Genomic DNA, 16,009 nt, shown 5'->3' with positions numbered 1-16,009 from the left:
AGCACACGACTGCGGCCCGCCAAAGTGGCGGTTGTGGGACGGCGACTCGCAAAGGTGAACAAAGCGATGCATCATGGTAACACAGCAGGGCAATACAAGGTGAAAACGGAGCCGTCTGCTAAAAACCAGCAGCTAACAAATGAGAGACTTCCTTTCTTCTCCCTCTTTACCATTCAGCTGTCAAAAGCCCCGATGACACCAAGACTTCAAAAAGAGGCGTTTCTATTTCTGTTCACCGACTCTCCAGTAGCTCCCTGACAAATTCCTTCACAGACCTGGAAAGGATCAAAGCAACGTGAGCACCAAACTTACCCCATCTGGAGTTTTTCTCCACTTTTGACTCCACCATTTCTCTTGAAAAAAGTCAGAAATACCGTGCAGACATCCATGTGCAGAGACATCCGACTGAACAAACCGGGCACTCTGCTCTCACAGTGCAGCCATACACTGACCCAGACGTGACTGGTGAAATGTGGGTCTCTAGGTTAAAATAGGCCATGCAGTCATCATATAAGCCTGAGTGCTTTTCTGCTCAATCGACAGACAGCATCGTCGGTCCCGTGGCCGGGTTAGCGAGTCAGCCGCCTGACAGCAGATCTCCTGTTCTCATTTTCTACTTGCTGAGTCTCCAGCGTGTCATTATCCACCACCAGTCCTGTGCACAGACAGTGATCTGGCAGGCAAAGACTTTCCCATATGTCCCGCGTTAAGCCCTCTCTAAAGGAGAAGGGCCCCTGCTGGGAGACAAGAGCGCCGGTAGTCTTGGATCAGAAGGGGGAATCGGGGATGGACTTGCTTGGATGAAGCAAACCTAAGGACAGGGATCCCCCTGTGTTGTCAGTCCGTGTGTGTACGTGCACATAGTTGTGTGGGTCTTTACTGCTGATTAAGAGGCTTTGCGAAAATCAACACTTTCTGTGCGAGGAAAGCCAACACAAAAGCCGCATGCCAGCACACTCGCTGCATGATCTCTGCAGGCCATCTCAGCTTCCTCACCATTGTCAGCGCTCCTCTTTCCAAATGGGCCACTTTTAAATAACACAGTTTTCAAAAGCTTTTCTTTTCCACTCTGTTCGTGCATGTTTGCCGGTGCTATGGTTCAGGCTGCCAGCATTCCTTGGCAGCAGCTCATAAGCAACATTTCGTCTTTATTCTGACTTTTTAGACAAGAAACATGGTGCTTACACACAGAAAACATGCTTCTTTAGGCCTCAGAATACAAAGCACAAATGGAGTTTTTACCATAGGAGTTTCTAACGAAAGTCTCAATATGCCAAACGCCGAAAACGCCTCAGCTTTTTTCCGCTTTTCTCACTTTACCAGCGCTGTCAGAGGTTCAGGTTTGACCGAAACCTTCTAATCAGATTTGACTGGTGAACAACTGTAATATCCTAAAGCTGGGGAAGTGATAGGGAGAACAATCACCCTGGTTGTGCGGCCGAATCGAGGCCATCGGGGGGCCTCTCGTGACTGCTTCATCGACAGCCACAATCGCCTTATCCCGCACTCAACAAACCCCTGCAAAACTGTCCGTTTTAGCACAGAAATATTCCATTCTTCTTCTCAAACTCCTTTCCAGCAAATCACTTATGTACGCCCACCGGGTGATTGCCTAGCTTAACCCAGCGCTAAGCCACTCTTATCCTCTTAGAGCTGTTTTGCAGAAAACATGCAAGGAGACCCTTTCTGACCCAGATCAGTCAGAGAAACAAAACTCTGTGGGACCGAACTGGAGGCTTTCGGTGGAAGGTTTGCTCCATTTTAGAGCTGTAAAAGTCATACACTTCAGTCAAGTGTGTTACAGCGGAGTAGCATTACAAAGGTCCGCGCCCTCGTGACCACTGACTCTCAACAGCGACCTTTAACCTTAACAACAAGACACACATGGCAGGGATCAGGGGGCAGCAGTGTTTAGTGTGCTTAGACAGTCATATTTCATCCCAATATTTGTTGACTAGCTCCTGTAACAAAGTGAGTTCTGTTACACAGGACGCCTCTTTAATGTCAGAGGTCAAAATCTAATAAAAGGGCCTATTTCATCTGCATCACGAGGTAAATATTTCTTAAAAAGCATTGAAACTACAACACTAGAAGGACAGCAAGCTGGTTTTATGAGAAACCAAGACCAGTCTGTAAAGAGTATAAATATAAAGGGGCGTATGAAGTGGATCTGATGTCCGTTTTTCATTCATCCCTCAGGAAGTTTTACTGCATTCGAAAGGATTTAGAGTGTAAATTCATGTCGGCTGTCCCACATGTTTACGTCTGGTCAAAGGCAGCAGTTAACAATGAGGAAGCCACTGGCCCTTGAGAGTCTGTAAGCATCTCCTCAATGAGTTCCAAACATGTGCCTTCCACATGTGTGAGAGAGACAGAGACAGAGATACAGACATCCCAGTGGGAGACCTTAGTCATGATGACAGCAGGAGCCTCAATGTCTCCCAAACAGGGTCATCTGGAAGCTTGGGAGGGGGTCAGGATTTAGAGAAATGGGGTGAAGATGGTGGGTAAAACCCAACCAAGTTAAGTCAATTAAACAAGTTGTTGATCAAGTGATTAATTGGGTAAAAATTAATCGTCTTCAGCATTCATGTGGATGTTACTTTGACACACACCTAAAATCTGACTCCCTGTGCTGGACGATGTGAACCACCTCACCCCAAAAGCTGCTCAGGAAGAGAGACAAATGTGTCGACTGGTACTTTAAACTAAGATCTCAAAATGTCTGATTCACTGATGCCCCATCACATAAAAACAGGGCCCAAAGCATCAGCTTCCCAGTGTCCAAGTACCAGACACCTCTAGAGGCCCGAGTCATTTCCCGAGGCAGCTCAATATGTTATTAATGCTGGCACATAAAGATCCATTTGCTGGAAGAAGTTAGAGTATTCAACGTGGCAAAAAAGCTAAAAAAAAAAGCAAAAAGCTGTAAAAAGCAAATAGTGCATGTGAAAAACACAAATAACAGCTGCATGAGGCAATCTTTTTATTTTTAAAACACTTAAACGCTCAATTTCTGTCCGCCACAAAGCAGATTTTAGTCCAGCGTGACTTCTGCCTGCAAAGCTGAATGACCCAACAACAGCACCGACGCAACCAATGGCAGCCCGAAGCTCAGATTGTTCCACATGTTTCTCAGACTGCCCCAAAAGGGCAGCAACACGGGATAAAATGATGAGATTTTGAAAGGAGGACCGATCTCACCAAACATTTAAGGCCAGTAGAACTAGCTGAATTTGAGTGGGAATTCCAAGAGTCTTCCCACAAGTGAAAGTTATCTCTATTCATTCTTAGGTTTGATCATTTCCAGAGTGACTGAAACACACTTTGGAGAAAGAGACCTTTCTGTTCAGCTGTCTCCATAGAACTCCAGGATCAGCGACTAAGTAGGCGACTGGCATTTTCCGCCGTAATGTCTCTTTGTTGCTCGGAAACTATTAGGTTATATAAGACATAAGTGCTGCAGCTGTGTATATGTGTCAGCCACGGGCAGCCGCCAGAAAACCAGATCTATACCACAACGATAAGGTCAGTTACATGTTGTTTGGCTTTGGGCTACAATCTGCGAGTGCCAGCGACACAAGCCAGAAAAAGCCGGCGCGCTGCCCCGATGCGAGGATGGATGCCCTACTTCCGCAGAAGCTTGTAATCTGACCTCTTTCGACAGCCTGCAAACATCATAACCAGCATGTTTAATCCAAGGCGGAAGTTAGCGATGTGGAACATGTGCACGCAAGCGTTTATGATGGTCTGACACAGTTACGATCAAGAAAAAGGTCTGACACACGAACCTAGTGTGGCCCTTAGTAGGGGAGCGCCCCCTTAAAGAAATATTGGCCAAAGGCCTTTTGAGAGCTGGTAATTTTGTGCAAGTGATAGAGCAGAATGACCCAAATTAAGCTCAATCAGCCATAATTCCCTTTTCAAATTTGAAAGTTAAAAGGCAGGGCTGAAATGGACCAATAAATCCCTTAAATATGAGCTGCTCCCAAAATAGTCCAGACACCTATTATCTATTTAACAGCCATGCTTCCATAAGGAAGTAACTTCAAAAGACAGATCCCTCCTCCCCCATCCTGTTAATGACCCCAGATGTGTCGTTGCGAACAGGGGCCTGATTCATCCGAGCCAACCCTGCAGCCGCTGGGGCATCCAGAGGAGGGGCCATTTGGAACTAAAACACTTGGTCCAGGCCCGGGCTGGATGCTTAGACGATTAGCCGGGTGGGCATTGATCTGCAAACAGCTTCCTCTTAGAGTGTGTTAGCCTGCGTTGGCCCAGCTGCGCGGCCCGCCGCTGCAGTGGTAATGAGAGTAGCACATGAATAGTTACAGTACGCAGCTCTGAAACTTTACCCTGCGGACTATGGAGGGATCAACCTGAGCGTGACCGTCCAAACAACACGTCCAGACTTGAAAAGCCATTCCTGCCTGTTTACATCATCTGCGCCCGACTTATAAACACACACAGATTCCCACACATGCCCTCGCACACCCCGAGTAATGCGCAGAAGGAACACCGAGCTATAAATCTGCAGGCAGCCGTCGTCGTCTGCTGTTGTTGTTAGTCTAGCTGTAAGTCTCCCATATCCTGCCGCGAAGAGGGCCCTTCAAGACGGCAATGATTCAAAGTCAAGTGGAGCGGGCTGGCCGTAAACGCCTCGGTTTTTTTGACGGTGCGTGCGTTCTTACGTGACAATGGTTCAAACCGGAGAAAGAGTCAAACAAAGTCAATCCATTTCCAATCAGCCCCTTAAGAAAAACGTCTTGGCAAATGGAAAACAGCAAAACAATCAAACGAAACAAAAAAAGGCATCAATCAACATCTCAGACCTGAGCTCCTATATGCCAACGCGTTCTACTTTTTCCTCTCTGGAGGTTAAGCTCCACAACCGGCAGACTAATGACTAATGTAATAATGAATTTAAGAGGATTAGCGTGGAAGGCAAAACGAAATGCATGCGAGGGAAAACTAAACAAGTGCCACCGAAGTCTAAAAAAAGTTTGCCTTCTTCCCATTATTACCTTGAAACCGCCTGTCTCATCCTCAGCCCAGATGCAAGGCTCCTGCTGGTCTCCATGTTCTTGCCAGTCATCCTGCCTGAGTGCTGAAAAAGGATGTGGACAAGGCCTCGACGCCGACCTCACAGGAAAGGCATCCAAATGCACCTGAGCGACAATATTTCTCTCTAAAATGCAATGTTCTTTTCATCCGTTGAGGGTTGTGGCCCGTGTCCCCATCTTTTCCTTCCACCAGCCTCCCCTCTCCTCTGCTGTCCTGGCCTGGCTCTTAAATGTCTGAGTTGTGGGACGTCCAGGGTGGGACGAGGAGGCTGCTGAGTCTCCCACTAATCCGCTGGAGTTTAACGACAGCAGGCCTTGCTCGCGGTGGGGAAGCCTTGTGGGGGGGGGGGGGTTGACCAAAATCAGGAGGGGCTGGGCATGTGACCCACAACAGGATAAGAGCCCAACTGGTTGGGGGAGGGTGTGTGTGTGTGTGTGAGGAAGAATGGATGTAGAGTTTTGTACACCTATGTCTGGAGCAAAGTGGCCAGTTGCTTAAAGAAAGCAGACTTTCTGATCCAGGACGTGAAAAGTAGAAAAAGAGGAGTTCCAGTTCAGGAAAGGAAGCCAAGAGATTTCCTGGTGTTCATCTCATTATTTGTGTGGATGCAGCTGTTTGTTCACACGTCTCTCTTGAACAAGCTCAATTCAACTTCAGTTTGAGTTTAAATAAGGAGATTTAGATCAATCTGAGCGGACCCGTGTCTAAAATAAAGCCGTTCGGCATTTCTTATAGCGACAGTTTGCCGGCACTTATCGTCAAATTTAGCGTGGCCTGATTTCCCCTGATTCAAAGCGCAGCCCCAATTAATTAGCAACACGTAAATCAATCGCTCCCCTGAGGTCAAACGGATCGTGGTCGATCTGAAAGATTGGATGTCCGCTTAACATGATTTGCGGGTGTTATCTTAGAAAAGACACGCTGATGAGCTGAGGCTTCTATTCCCCTAATGCACAACAAATACGATGTCTAAATCAATCAGCACATATGGATGACTGTCTCTTAAAGCAGAGATACAAATAACTGCTGGATGACATGCATGTGAAGCGGTGCACGTGTGTGGGAGGTATATGCATAAGCCAATAGCTAAAACAGCAGAGCAAGCAGCAGGCACATGGAGGGCAAAGGTTCATGGGAAGACTTTTGTCAGTAAAGCAGCCTGGTCACCGGCCTTTTTTCTTATTTTTTACCGGCCTGTAAGACGCTAATTAAAGTGACCGCACTGATGTCCCATCTGCCACCAGGGCCCGATGCCACAGATTATTTGGCTGCCATGTAAGCATGTTAATCCACCGAGGGGCCAGGTAGAGGTGAACGCAATCGACACTCGCTCACGTTAGCATCGCCCCAAACATAGATCAAGATGTTAACGGTCAGGCTGGAATCCTGTTAGCTTGTCAGCGTGGAGGAGGAAAGAGATGCTGCGTGTGTGTGTGAGCTGTGGAAGGAGAGCCGCTCATGTCGGCACGCACGTATGACACGGAACTCTGGCAGCGAGAGGGTGGCCGAACACCTTTTGTCTGCGTTTTGAAGCCACATTCACAGACACCCCAATGAGAAGCATCCATCTGGACGACCCCTGCCAGACCCGACAAATTCATCAGTCTCACGCAGTCAGGGTAAAGCTTTCAACATTCCCACACCAAATGGAGTTGCTATACTCTCTCCTGCTCTGCCCTTATCTATTAACTCTGTATCACCCCCACCGTCTGAGAGTACCTGCACAAATATTATTGCAATTTCTTTTAAACGCGTGCAGGGAACACGGTGCCGTGCACACAGCGGCAGACAATGACTTACTTCTGCCTGGCCATCAACTAAACCCCACCAGAGGATTCAGACAGGTGCAGCGGCTGCGTAGGAAATATAAAAAAAAAACTCGTTCAGACAGGTTTACGCGGGGCTCCCTTATGATTTATACGCCTGCGACTGAATTGCTCCACCAGCTGAAAAAGACCCATAAATGATCATATCAAAAGGTCACTTCCAGAACGGCCTGCTCGTGACGCGCCAAACGAAGGACGGTTAACTGAAAATAGGATGAGTCCCCTCAGAAAAGGCTGCTGCAGGCCCCTTAAACAAGGCGTGAAAAAGCTCATGAATCCTGCAGCTCTCGAGCGTGAACCTGAACGTGCTGCACCACATTCGGAGGCGTCAATGGAACATTTTTAACACATGATAAATCCTCCTAACGGTTCTTAAATATTTCATTCCTTCCCCCTGGCGGTGACTCTGCCCCTAATCTGCACTATAACACTAGGACCATTAAAATGTACAGGATTTTTTCTCCACCAACTTAATGAGAAGATAAGCAGTTAATGTGAAATCCCGCGTAAGTGAAGCACTGAATGCCTATCGCCTAATTATGGCATCAACCCGGCTCTCACTCTTGATTCGCCGTCACACTTCAGCAGCTGTGCTGCCAAGGACAGGTTCGCAAAGCAAAGGTTACAAAAGTAACGCCCAGAGCCCCGTTTAAACACCTCCCGGCTTATATGTTCCTTCTCCCGAGGCAAAAACCAAACGAATCAGTCGATCTTTTGTGGACGACGGGGTGAAGTTGTCAAAGAAAAATCACTGAAGTAGTCAGGCGAATAGAACGAGCATAAAAAAAAAGAGGAAAGGAGTAAAGCGAGCCAGGATTTGATTTTCAGGGTTATGGACTCTTTTTTTTCTAACTTTTCGACATGTCTGCAAAAATAAATGTGATTTAAAGCGTCCTGAGATAATCTGCTTGAGAAGGTCAGTCAAAAACATTGAACTTGACTGTTGATCTATTGAGGGGAAAAACATTCCAACTATACAGATCTGAGTGCTTTTCTTGTTGAGTGTGGCGATCTTTCGAAGCCATAACTGCAGCTAAACGTGTCTGCTGCTGATCAGTTCTGCACATCAGCTTGGATTTTGGTCCGTTCTTACGACAGAACAGCTTAAACTCCGAGCCACTCCACCCCTGAACTAACTCACAAAATTCCTCAGTCATCCTGGCTCCGATGCAGCAAAACCGACCCAAACTATAATACTACCACCACCATGCCTCAAAGATGGGATCTCGTGCTTGAATGCCATGTTCTCACACTTTGATAGATGGACGAGTGCTGACATCAGAAGAAGTGAGAGGCCTTCAGCTGCTTTTGTCACAGTTGTTAAGTTTCTTTGTGACTCAGTTTGATACTAAATGTCTGAGTTGATCTGTTTCCATCTCTTCTGTTTGGACTGCGGACGTCCATTACTTAATTCATCTCCCCTTTTGTATCTAACCTCACGCGGCTATGTGAGAGCTTCAAGTGTTGCACATCTCAAATTGAACTTTGAGGACATCTTCGCTTTATGAGCACGAAGCGAGCGGACGAAAGTGCTCTTTGCTGTCCAAGGTCCCGTGGAGTACAAAAGGAGACAAGCATTCTCAGCACTCTCAGACTCTGAAATACAACAATAAGAGAATCTTTCAGCTGGAAGCCTGCATCAGACTTTTTCAGACAGACTTGTCATCTCTGAGCTGTAAACTCCAAAGAAAACCTACTCAAATTCCACAGCTTTTACATTACTCAAACAATTGTCCTTTTAAGAGCTAAGTAATGCGGAGGAGTCTCTATTAAGCAAAACATCTCTGAGTGATTAAGTGCATTTCTTCGCTGATTACAATTTGTTGCAGATGGCAGGTGGAGTACTTTGATGAGCTCCACTTTAGTGGCAGGAAATGGGAATGCAGCATCTGAGGTCACCATTTTAAAAGCTTATGGACTCACCGTGGCCCTCATACATGCATCGAGTTTCTATATTGATGTATGTCTGCTCGGCTGTTTGAAAAAAAATTGAAATAACTGGGAAACTTCCGCAGCGTTTCTGTTGGGATTGGATATACACCATGAAAGTTTTCAGAGCACATTTTGTACACAGTTCAGTGTTGAGCAGCACTGATCGTCCATACCTTATTAGATGCAACTTTTTGCATCTAATAAATGCAACAAAAAAAAAAAGGGGGTTTTCACCTGGAGAATTGCTGCTGCAGTGAAACCATCTGCGCTCGTCCCAGCTCTGACTCCTCCGTCACCTCCCGGAGACGCTTCTCACTCTCCAGTCGCAGGCGTCGCTCTTCCTCTAACTCGTGGATCAGCTTTTCTCGCTGCGGACACACAGAAACACAAAGAAAATGGGTGAGCTTTTCCTCTTAAAAGGCCATAAAGGTCGTCTTTGAGTCAGTCGCCTGCCATATTAATGGCCCCCCGAACAGCTCAGAGGTCATTTCTCACCGTGGACCGTGCCTGATCTCCGAACCCTCCTTGGAGAAAGGTGATAATCACTAAAACATATGTGATGAAAGGTTCCCCAGATAACTTTCTGACCTTTTTTTCAGGTGTGAAAGAAAATAAGGGCGTAAAGGCATGGTGGCATTTAAGCTGCCACATTGGCTTTGCTTTCACATTATTGATAGACTTTGGATTGAGGGGGGAAAGAGCCCATCAATAGGAGGCAGTCACAGAGGTTCGATTTTGTTTAAAACTAATATGTAAAATTAGAGCTCAATAACTAGCAGCAAAACCACCAAGGCAAATTATATTCATCCCATGCTTCTGATCTACACTTTTAAGGAGTTTTAAGCTAACTTTAAGGATATTTTGCATTAGCTGAGTTAGTCCCGTTCACCTCACGGTAAAACCTCATCGCAAGGTCACGCAAATCCAGTTTTATCTGGTCTTTTTCCACCAAAGACAATCCCAAAACGACAGTCTTTAATTGGATTCCTCTCTCTCCGACGGCCTCGGCCACTGGCTCCCAAAAGAGACCCGTCCTCGCCTGTGGCGCAGTGCTGGCTCGCTCCCTCCCAGAAGAGCAACGTTTGGCATCACAAGTGAGTTTTTTTTCATCTTTCTTCCAGACAAAGTTGCAGAGGAGTGTGGAGCAAGGCTGAGAATCTTAGCAAACAGATTCAGTCTGGCAGTTTATGCAAAAAAGCAACCTGGAACCCACTGCTGCTGCCAGTTTATGACAAAGCAGTTGCTTTACTTAAGATATGAGCGATCGACTGTCAAAATCAGACAGACATTTTCCCTCCAAAGAGTATTAAAGGAGCATTTCTTTACTGGATATAGTGACATCTAGTGGCGCAGTTGCAGATTACAACCAACCAAATCACAACAGACTTCTGTGTGCCGTCTGAAAGCCCAAATTCAAGAGGAAACTGATCAAACTGGTGTTTAACAGCACCAGAAATCCAAGATTTAAACCAATGACATCACAGAAGTTGGGATTAAATGGTCAGAGTCCAACTCCACCCTATTCTACTGGCTTTGTCCAGGGATGCTTGACTTCCCCCTGCATTCCCCAAGCATGTAGCACAAAATTGGCTGACCTCTACCTCTTCTGGAGTTTTATTTGTCCACTCTGGTCTGCTACAGACAGTAGCAATGTCAGTGCAACAGGGAAAACACTGATTAGGAGAGCCAGTCAGTTCTGTCGATATGAGTAGATCCTAATAAGATTATACAAATAATGATTAATATATTTCACAGCTCTCTGTAGCCTTACGCTACTCGGAATGCAATTTCAAAATCCAAAGACGTCAGAAATCGATGATGTCATCGCTCGTTCATCACCTGCACTGGCAGGAGTTCTCACAGAAACTGTACACAGAGACTGTCGAGAGTCTGATCTCTTTACCCATGACAAGCAGAGTCAATACTCCCACCTGAGACCTCATCTTTAGGGGGTCTACCTCTCCATCCGCTCATGTGCTGAGCAAATCACCCCAAAGATGTTCAATTGCTCTTCACAGACAAGCATTATGAGGACATCTAGTGGCGTGAAACGGTACAGGACGCTGGCTCGACAATGAGTTCAGAAACAAACCAAAAAAACCATCTTCGGCACGAGGTTTACACATCCGGAAAAAACTTCACCGCAAAATCAAAGTGAGAAATGTCAGAGCAACTGGAAAGCCTCGCTGTGAATTGCACACTGTCTTGAATGCAACCAATAAACAACCGTATTTCATGATGCTGCTCCTGCTGTCACAAAGGCTGATTTTAACAGTCAGCGAGACAGAATATTAAACCCATGTCACCATTAAAAGCAGTTCTGCTCCTTGCTGCGGCCATAAATTCATGGCTACTATGTGGAGCAGGCTCTTTACACAACAGTGAGGCTCCTCCTGTCAGGGGTTATGGCCACCGTAAATCCAGTTATACTGAAGCATAAAGCACTACCTCCCCCTGCCAAGAGCTCAAACCAACAGCTCTCTGGCTCCTCTTCTCCTTTCTTTAGGGAAAGTGGCTCGGGAGATGCAAAAAAAAAAAAAAAAATCAACATGTAAACACACTGATGCAAACACTTTCCAATAACTTAGAGGGATGGAAAGACACTTTCATGACTAAAAAGTTACTATTTCCAATCGCACCTTCCAGCATTCAGAAGTTTAGCGGAATTCCACCTCTATGAAAGTAAACACGGCGGCCTTTTATATGCGCAGCCACATGCATTAATGTGTAGAGTATTGTTCTGCATGTTGGCCTGGATTTGCACAAAAAGCGCAGAGGCTTCAGCCCCTGATTTCTTTGCAGCCCACATGAGCGCCCCGGGCATAAACCACCGACCCCTGTGTGTCTGCTGACACACTCTTGCCAACAACCTCAATAACAACACAGGATTTATAGTCGACATAGTAGTAAAAGCCCTCTATTGCTTTTGTTCAATATATAATTTCAGCAATTTTACAGGGCCAGAGCTCATTAAATCAAACATTACCATATCTTTATGTGGCCAGTTTTTCTTGGTTGAAATGTTTATTGTCTACAGCAACTTTTTCTTTTTTTTCCCTGTGGCTAATTGAAAGCACATTCTGTTATAAGCCCTGCTGCAGCTTCAACGACAACACGCCCTTGGAAACGCCATGGGAAGATATCTCAAAGTCAACACTGAGGTGGGATGAGTTGAAAACACGCTCGGCGACTCTCTGTGAGAACATTTATTTTAGTTAATCCAACCACTGAGGAAGGTAATCCTCTCTCTTGACTTGGTTGTCATGACCGGGAGGTAGCAGGGTGCACTACCGGCTTTGTCCTGCAGAGGGCAACATGCCCCTGGACTAAAACTCGAGTTGCATCAGCAGCTTCAACAAAGCTGCCAGCTCGACATGTATCAAACAATACACCGGCTACAAAAAAGCAAATTGAATAGAGTGTAATCTATAAAATGGCCCAGGCAGAGTTTTATACTGGCCTGCCGAGCCATATATCTGAAACCAGCCTGGATTGGGTGTTTCAGGATTAAAGCTGACCTCTGTCAGTGTCAAGGCTGACTTCGTTATATACGGATGCTTCCCTACAGATACAACCGAATTCATCACCACCAACACGTGAAGCTTCCTTCCAACTGAATGCTGTGAGATGCTGTTGATTTAAATACAGCAAATGAAGTGAAATAAATGAACGAGCAGCTTTATTTTTGTGCGGAATATTAAGCGGAAGCAGCGCAGAAGGCTCCTATCCGTGTCTTCCAAAGCCAGTCATGTGTCTCAAATCATATTAGCTGCAATGGAGTCCAGCATGAAGCTTGCTTTAGTAATTGGACATCATTAGATGGTAATGTTATTCATCCGAGCTGAATTACTAGAAGACTCAAAGCCTCCTGGTACCCTCTAAGATCCACCAAGGACTCTAAATTAATTAGAGCCCTCTGCCTCTTCTTGTTGTGCCAGCGATGCCGTCTCTCATAAAAAGCCAACTTTATCAGGTTAAGTGCATGTGTACAGTGTGCATGGACACGAGTGTGTCTCCAATTCCATAGGATGTCCATCTGTAACTGTACATGTGTGTGTGTGTGTGTGTGTGAGTCTGTTTGCGGTACAGTTTGTGGGACTCAATAATCTCTTCATTACACAGAAACCCCCCTCAGTCAGAGCTCTTTGCCTAATCAAAGGACCGGGAGCGGATCTGGGGCTCGCTGCGAAAGCAAACATCAGGGACACAATGCAGCTTGCAGGCCCTTCATTCATAAATAAAACATGCCACAATGCTGCTTGTATATGTGTGTGTGTGTGTGTGTGTGTGTGTGTGTGGGTTCGCACTCATCGGCAAGACTGATTTCAGATGAAAGTGTAACATGAGGAGGATTTGGCCTCCTGGTTGAAAGAGTGTGTGACATGCCAAGTAGACAAATAAAGAGTTATCGTTTGGCTGGGAAACGCGGTGACCCGAGATGCACAAAACACGACTAAATTAAAGAGAAAACACAATTCCACTAAAGCCACAAAAGCAAAATGGATGATGCAAAATATTTGGTGTGTTTTTTTTCCAACTGTTATTGTTTACCGGAAGATTTATTTGCTACATTTTTTGCTGCGTTTCCCCATTTTTCCCCATTATTCTGAAACGCTAGCTCTAGCGCTCTTGTTGTGCTTTGTCCGATGTTCATGTGTTCGTGGCGGCACCGAACCGCCGTACGAAAGCGTAACTCTGACCTGAGAACAGAAAACGCTTAAAAAAATATACACGAGGGAACAAAAACAGTTTCCCACACAAAAAAACTCCCCCAACAAAAACAGTTTCACAGCATAAAACAGTTTCTTTGTTGTGTTCTGGTTTGTTGTCACGTTTGGTCGTTGTTTCTCCATCTTGTGCTTTCAGGCTCGTTGCTGTTTCGGTTTGACGTTTGAAAACAAATCTTTGGTTTGGTTCGTGCCTAAAATACCGTGTTTTTGGTTCCCTTGTTATTTGCTGTTCGGTTTTCTCACTTAGGGGTCACGCTTGCGAATCCGGGGGAACTTCTGTTGTAAAAACTGAATAAAAGTGCAATCCAAGGAGATGATATTTGTCCTCTTGCTGCACTCTGAACACAGTTAATAAGAAATGAAATAAAAACAAGAGAGTGAATCGCAGAAATGAGTCTGAACACTGTGTTATTCACTAAAAGTCTGAGTGCTGTGTCCCGCAGGGCTCCATCAATTCAATTATCATGGAGAGCCACTACATTAGAGCGAAGCACTTCTCTCTTAGACAGCCACGGGCACTATAGCAAATAATACACACACCCCAGGAATATGCTAAATCCTATAGTGGCCCATTTATCAATGCCAAAAGGAGCTCCCCCACCCTACCCACGCACTCCGAATCCTTCAGCCGCACGAGAAAAAGACCGTCAGCGTTTGTCACCCCGGTGAATGCGCCCCATCTCGGCCCTCTCCTGTGTCCTGTGATAAGGCCAATCTGCAGAGACAACACCTGGGTCCCCCCCTGGTCCCCAAACCTCCACGCTGTCACGTCCTCCAAGCAGCTGTCAGAAACAATCCAAGGTCCCTCAGCACTGGAGCTCCACGAGGGCTGAAGCCCGTCTCCCCCCGTATCTCACAGCAGAGATTCCCTTAAAGTATCTCTTTATCTGCTGAAAGCACACTACACAACAAAAGGCATCTCTTTTGAGGCGTTTCTTCCTCTCATCATGGTTGAAACACTAATAAATCCCACCTGTCAGGTCATACCTTGATCCACCTACCAGCTCATTAAAGCAACATTAATCAGCGGCTCTTCCTGTGTGGCCCTCTGTGCTCGTCCAGCTCTGGGTCAGTCTGCACAGGAAGAACATCACTCACTTTTGAGTGGTGCTGGAATCCAAAGCATGTCTTGTAAAATCTGACCCGCCTGAGGAGGAGAGCACATTTCAACCTTTGAACCCTTAAAAAGTCGGTAAAACCTTAAGTGAAAAGAAATATGCCGCGAACTTTGCTACATCTTTCAAGTCGTCTCGTTGTCGATTATTTTCTCTTCCAATACTGATCAAACCTGAAAATGCTGATCCAGCGCCACCTATTCACATTAGCTGAGACACTGTGGGACTGATGCACAGTAAAAAGCTCATTTCCATCTTGTTTTACCATGCTATGCCCCCCGATTCCCACTTTATATTTAAAAAAAATATATAACAGCTCCCTTTTCTTATCTTAACTCAATTTTCTACATGAAATCGTCCAGAAGACTCTGATTTTCAAACGAGCGAGTTACGCGATTACGCTCAGCTGCGGCAAAAACAATTCCCTTAATCTTCCAACGCGCACGCACCGCTCAACCGTGAAGGAATCAAACGCCGCAATCGGCCCCAGCGTCCAGAGGAGCGACCGCACGCGCTTATCAAAGAGCATCCACGAAACCTGAAGAAAAATAAGCCCGTTTTTTCCTCAAAGCCATCGTTTATTTTCACATGTTGTTTTGACAGCCGTTTCCAGTGGTCGTAATCTTAAATGCCCTCTCAACAGAGGGCCCCCCCTCCTCCTCCCTTGGCCAGAGCAGGCGGCACAGCCTTTACGAGCCGGCATGCAGACTCAGGAAACCCTGCATCCTGCCCCTGATGGACTTAGATTGCACTTCTGAGTGGCATCAAAAGGCGAGTGGGAGACAGAAAGCGGCCCTGCCCTGCACCACGCCTCTGGGTTTGGGGTGTGAGGAATTCCAGAGGAAACCTACAGCGATGACATGGCCGTGAATGGACGGTTTGACTCCAGACTGACAGAGCAGGCTTGTTAAACCTGCGCTTTCTCAAACCCCCGAAGGGAAACCCTACTGTTTTTCAAGAGCAGCAACGGCGCGTCTTGTGCGGTCGCATTGGTGGTGAAATAGTGTGAGCCTAATTACTGATTGCCCCGCAAATTATCTAAAAGATTTTGTGTGATTCCCCCAAATGATCCATAACAACGGAGTTATGCTTGGACGCTGCCAGTAGCCATCGCGTTAAACACCGGGAGACCCAATTAAAACACACGCTCCTCAGTAAACTGTGCTGTTAATACTGTTTCATTTACACTGACGGCTGCAGAACTGCGCGGGGGGAAAGGCCCGAGCTTTACGACTGTGTGCGCAATCGTAAAAATGCCTCTTGCATTCTTTTCCTGCACAATGAGCTGGTAATGGTGCTGCCGAACGTGTCCCCGAGGAGCGACTCAGCAGAAATACCCAGT

At 46.2% G+C, this 16,009-nt stretch overlaps 1 protein-coding gene across 2 annotated transcripts in view; it reads right to left on the bottom strand.

Moving 5' to 3' along the window:
* The window catches only part of LOC140297040 (nck-associated protein 5-like), a 134,541-nt gene that overhangs the window by 39,885 nt on the left and 78,647 nt on the right, over positions 1 to 16,009 (bottom strand). For both annotated transcript variants that reach the window (XM_072379738.1, XM_072379739.1), the window contains one exon: positions 9,057 to 9,190. In XM_072379738.1, coding sequence (XP_072235839.1) covers positions 9,057 to 9,190 — 134 coding nt within the window. The remainder of the gene's footprint in view (positions 1 to 9,056; positions 9,191 to 16,009) is intronic.

Source organism: Leuresthes tenuis, unplaced genomic scaffold, assembly GCF_036924035.1.
Source record: "Leuresthes tenuis unplaced genomic scaffold, fLeuTen1.0.hap1 SCAF_1, whole genome shotgun sequence".
In the NCBI taxonomy this organism is placed as follows: Eukaryota; Metazoa; Chordata; class Actinopteri; order Atheriniformes; family Atherinopsidae; genus Leuresthes; species Leuresthes tenuis.
The sequence above is the reverse complement of the archived record's forward strand: the minus strand, read 5'-3'. Positions and strand labels throughout refer to the sequence as shown.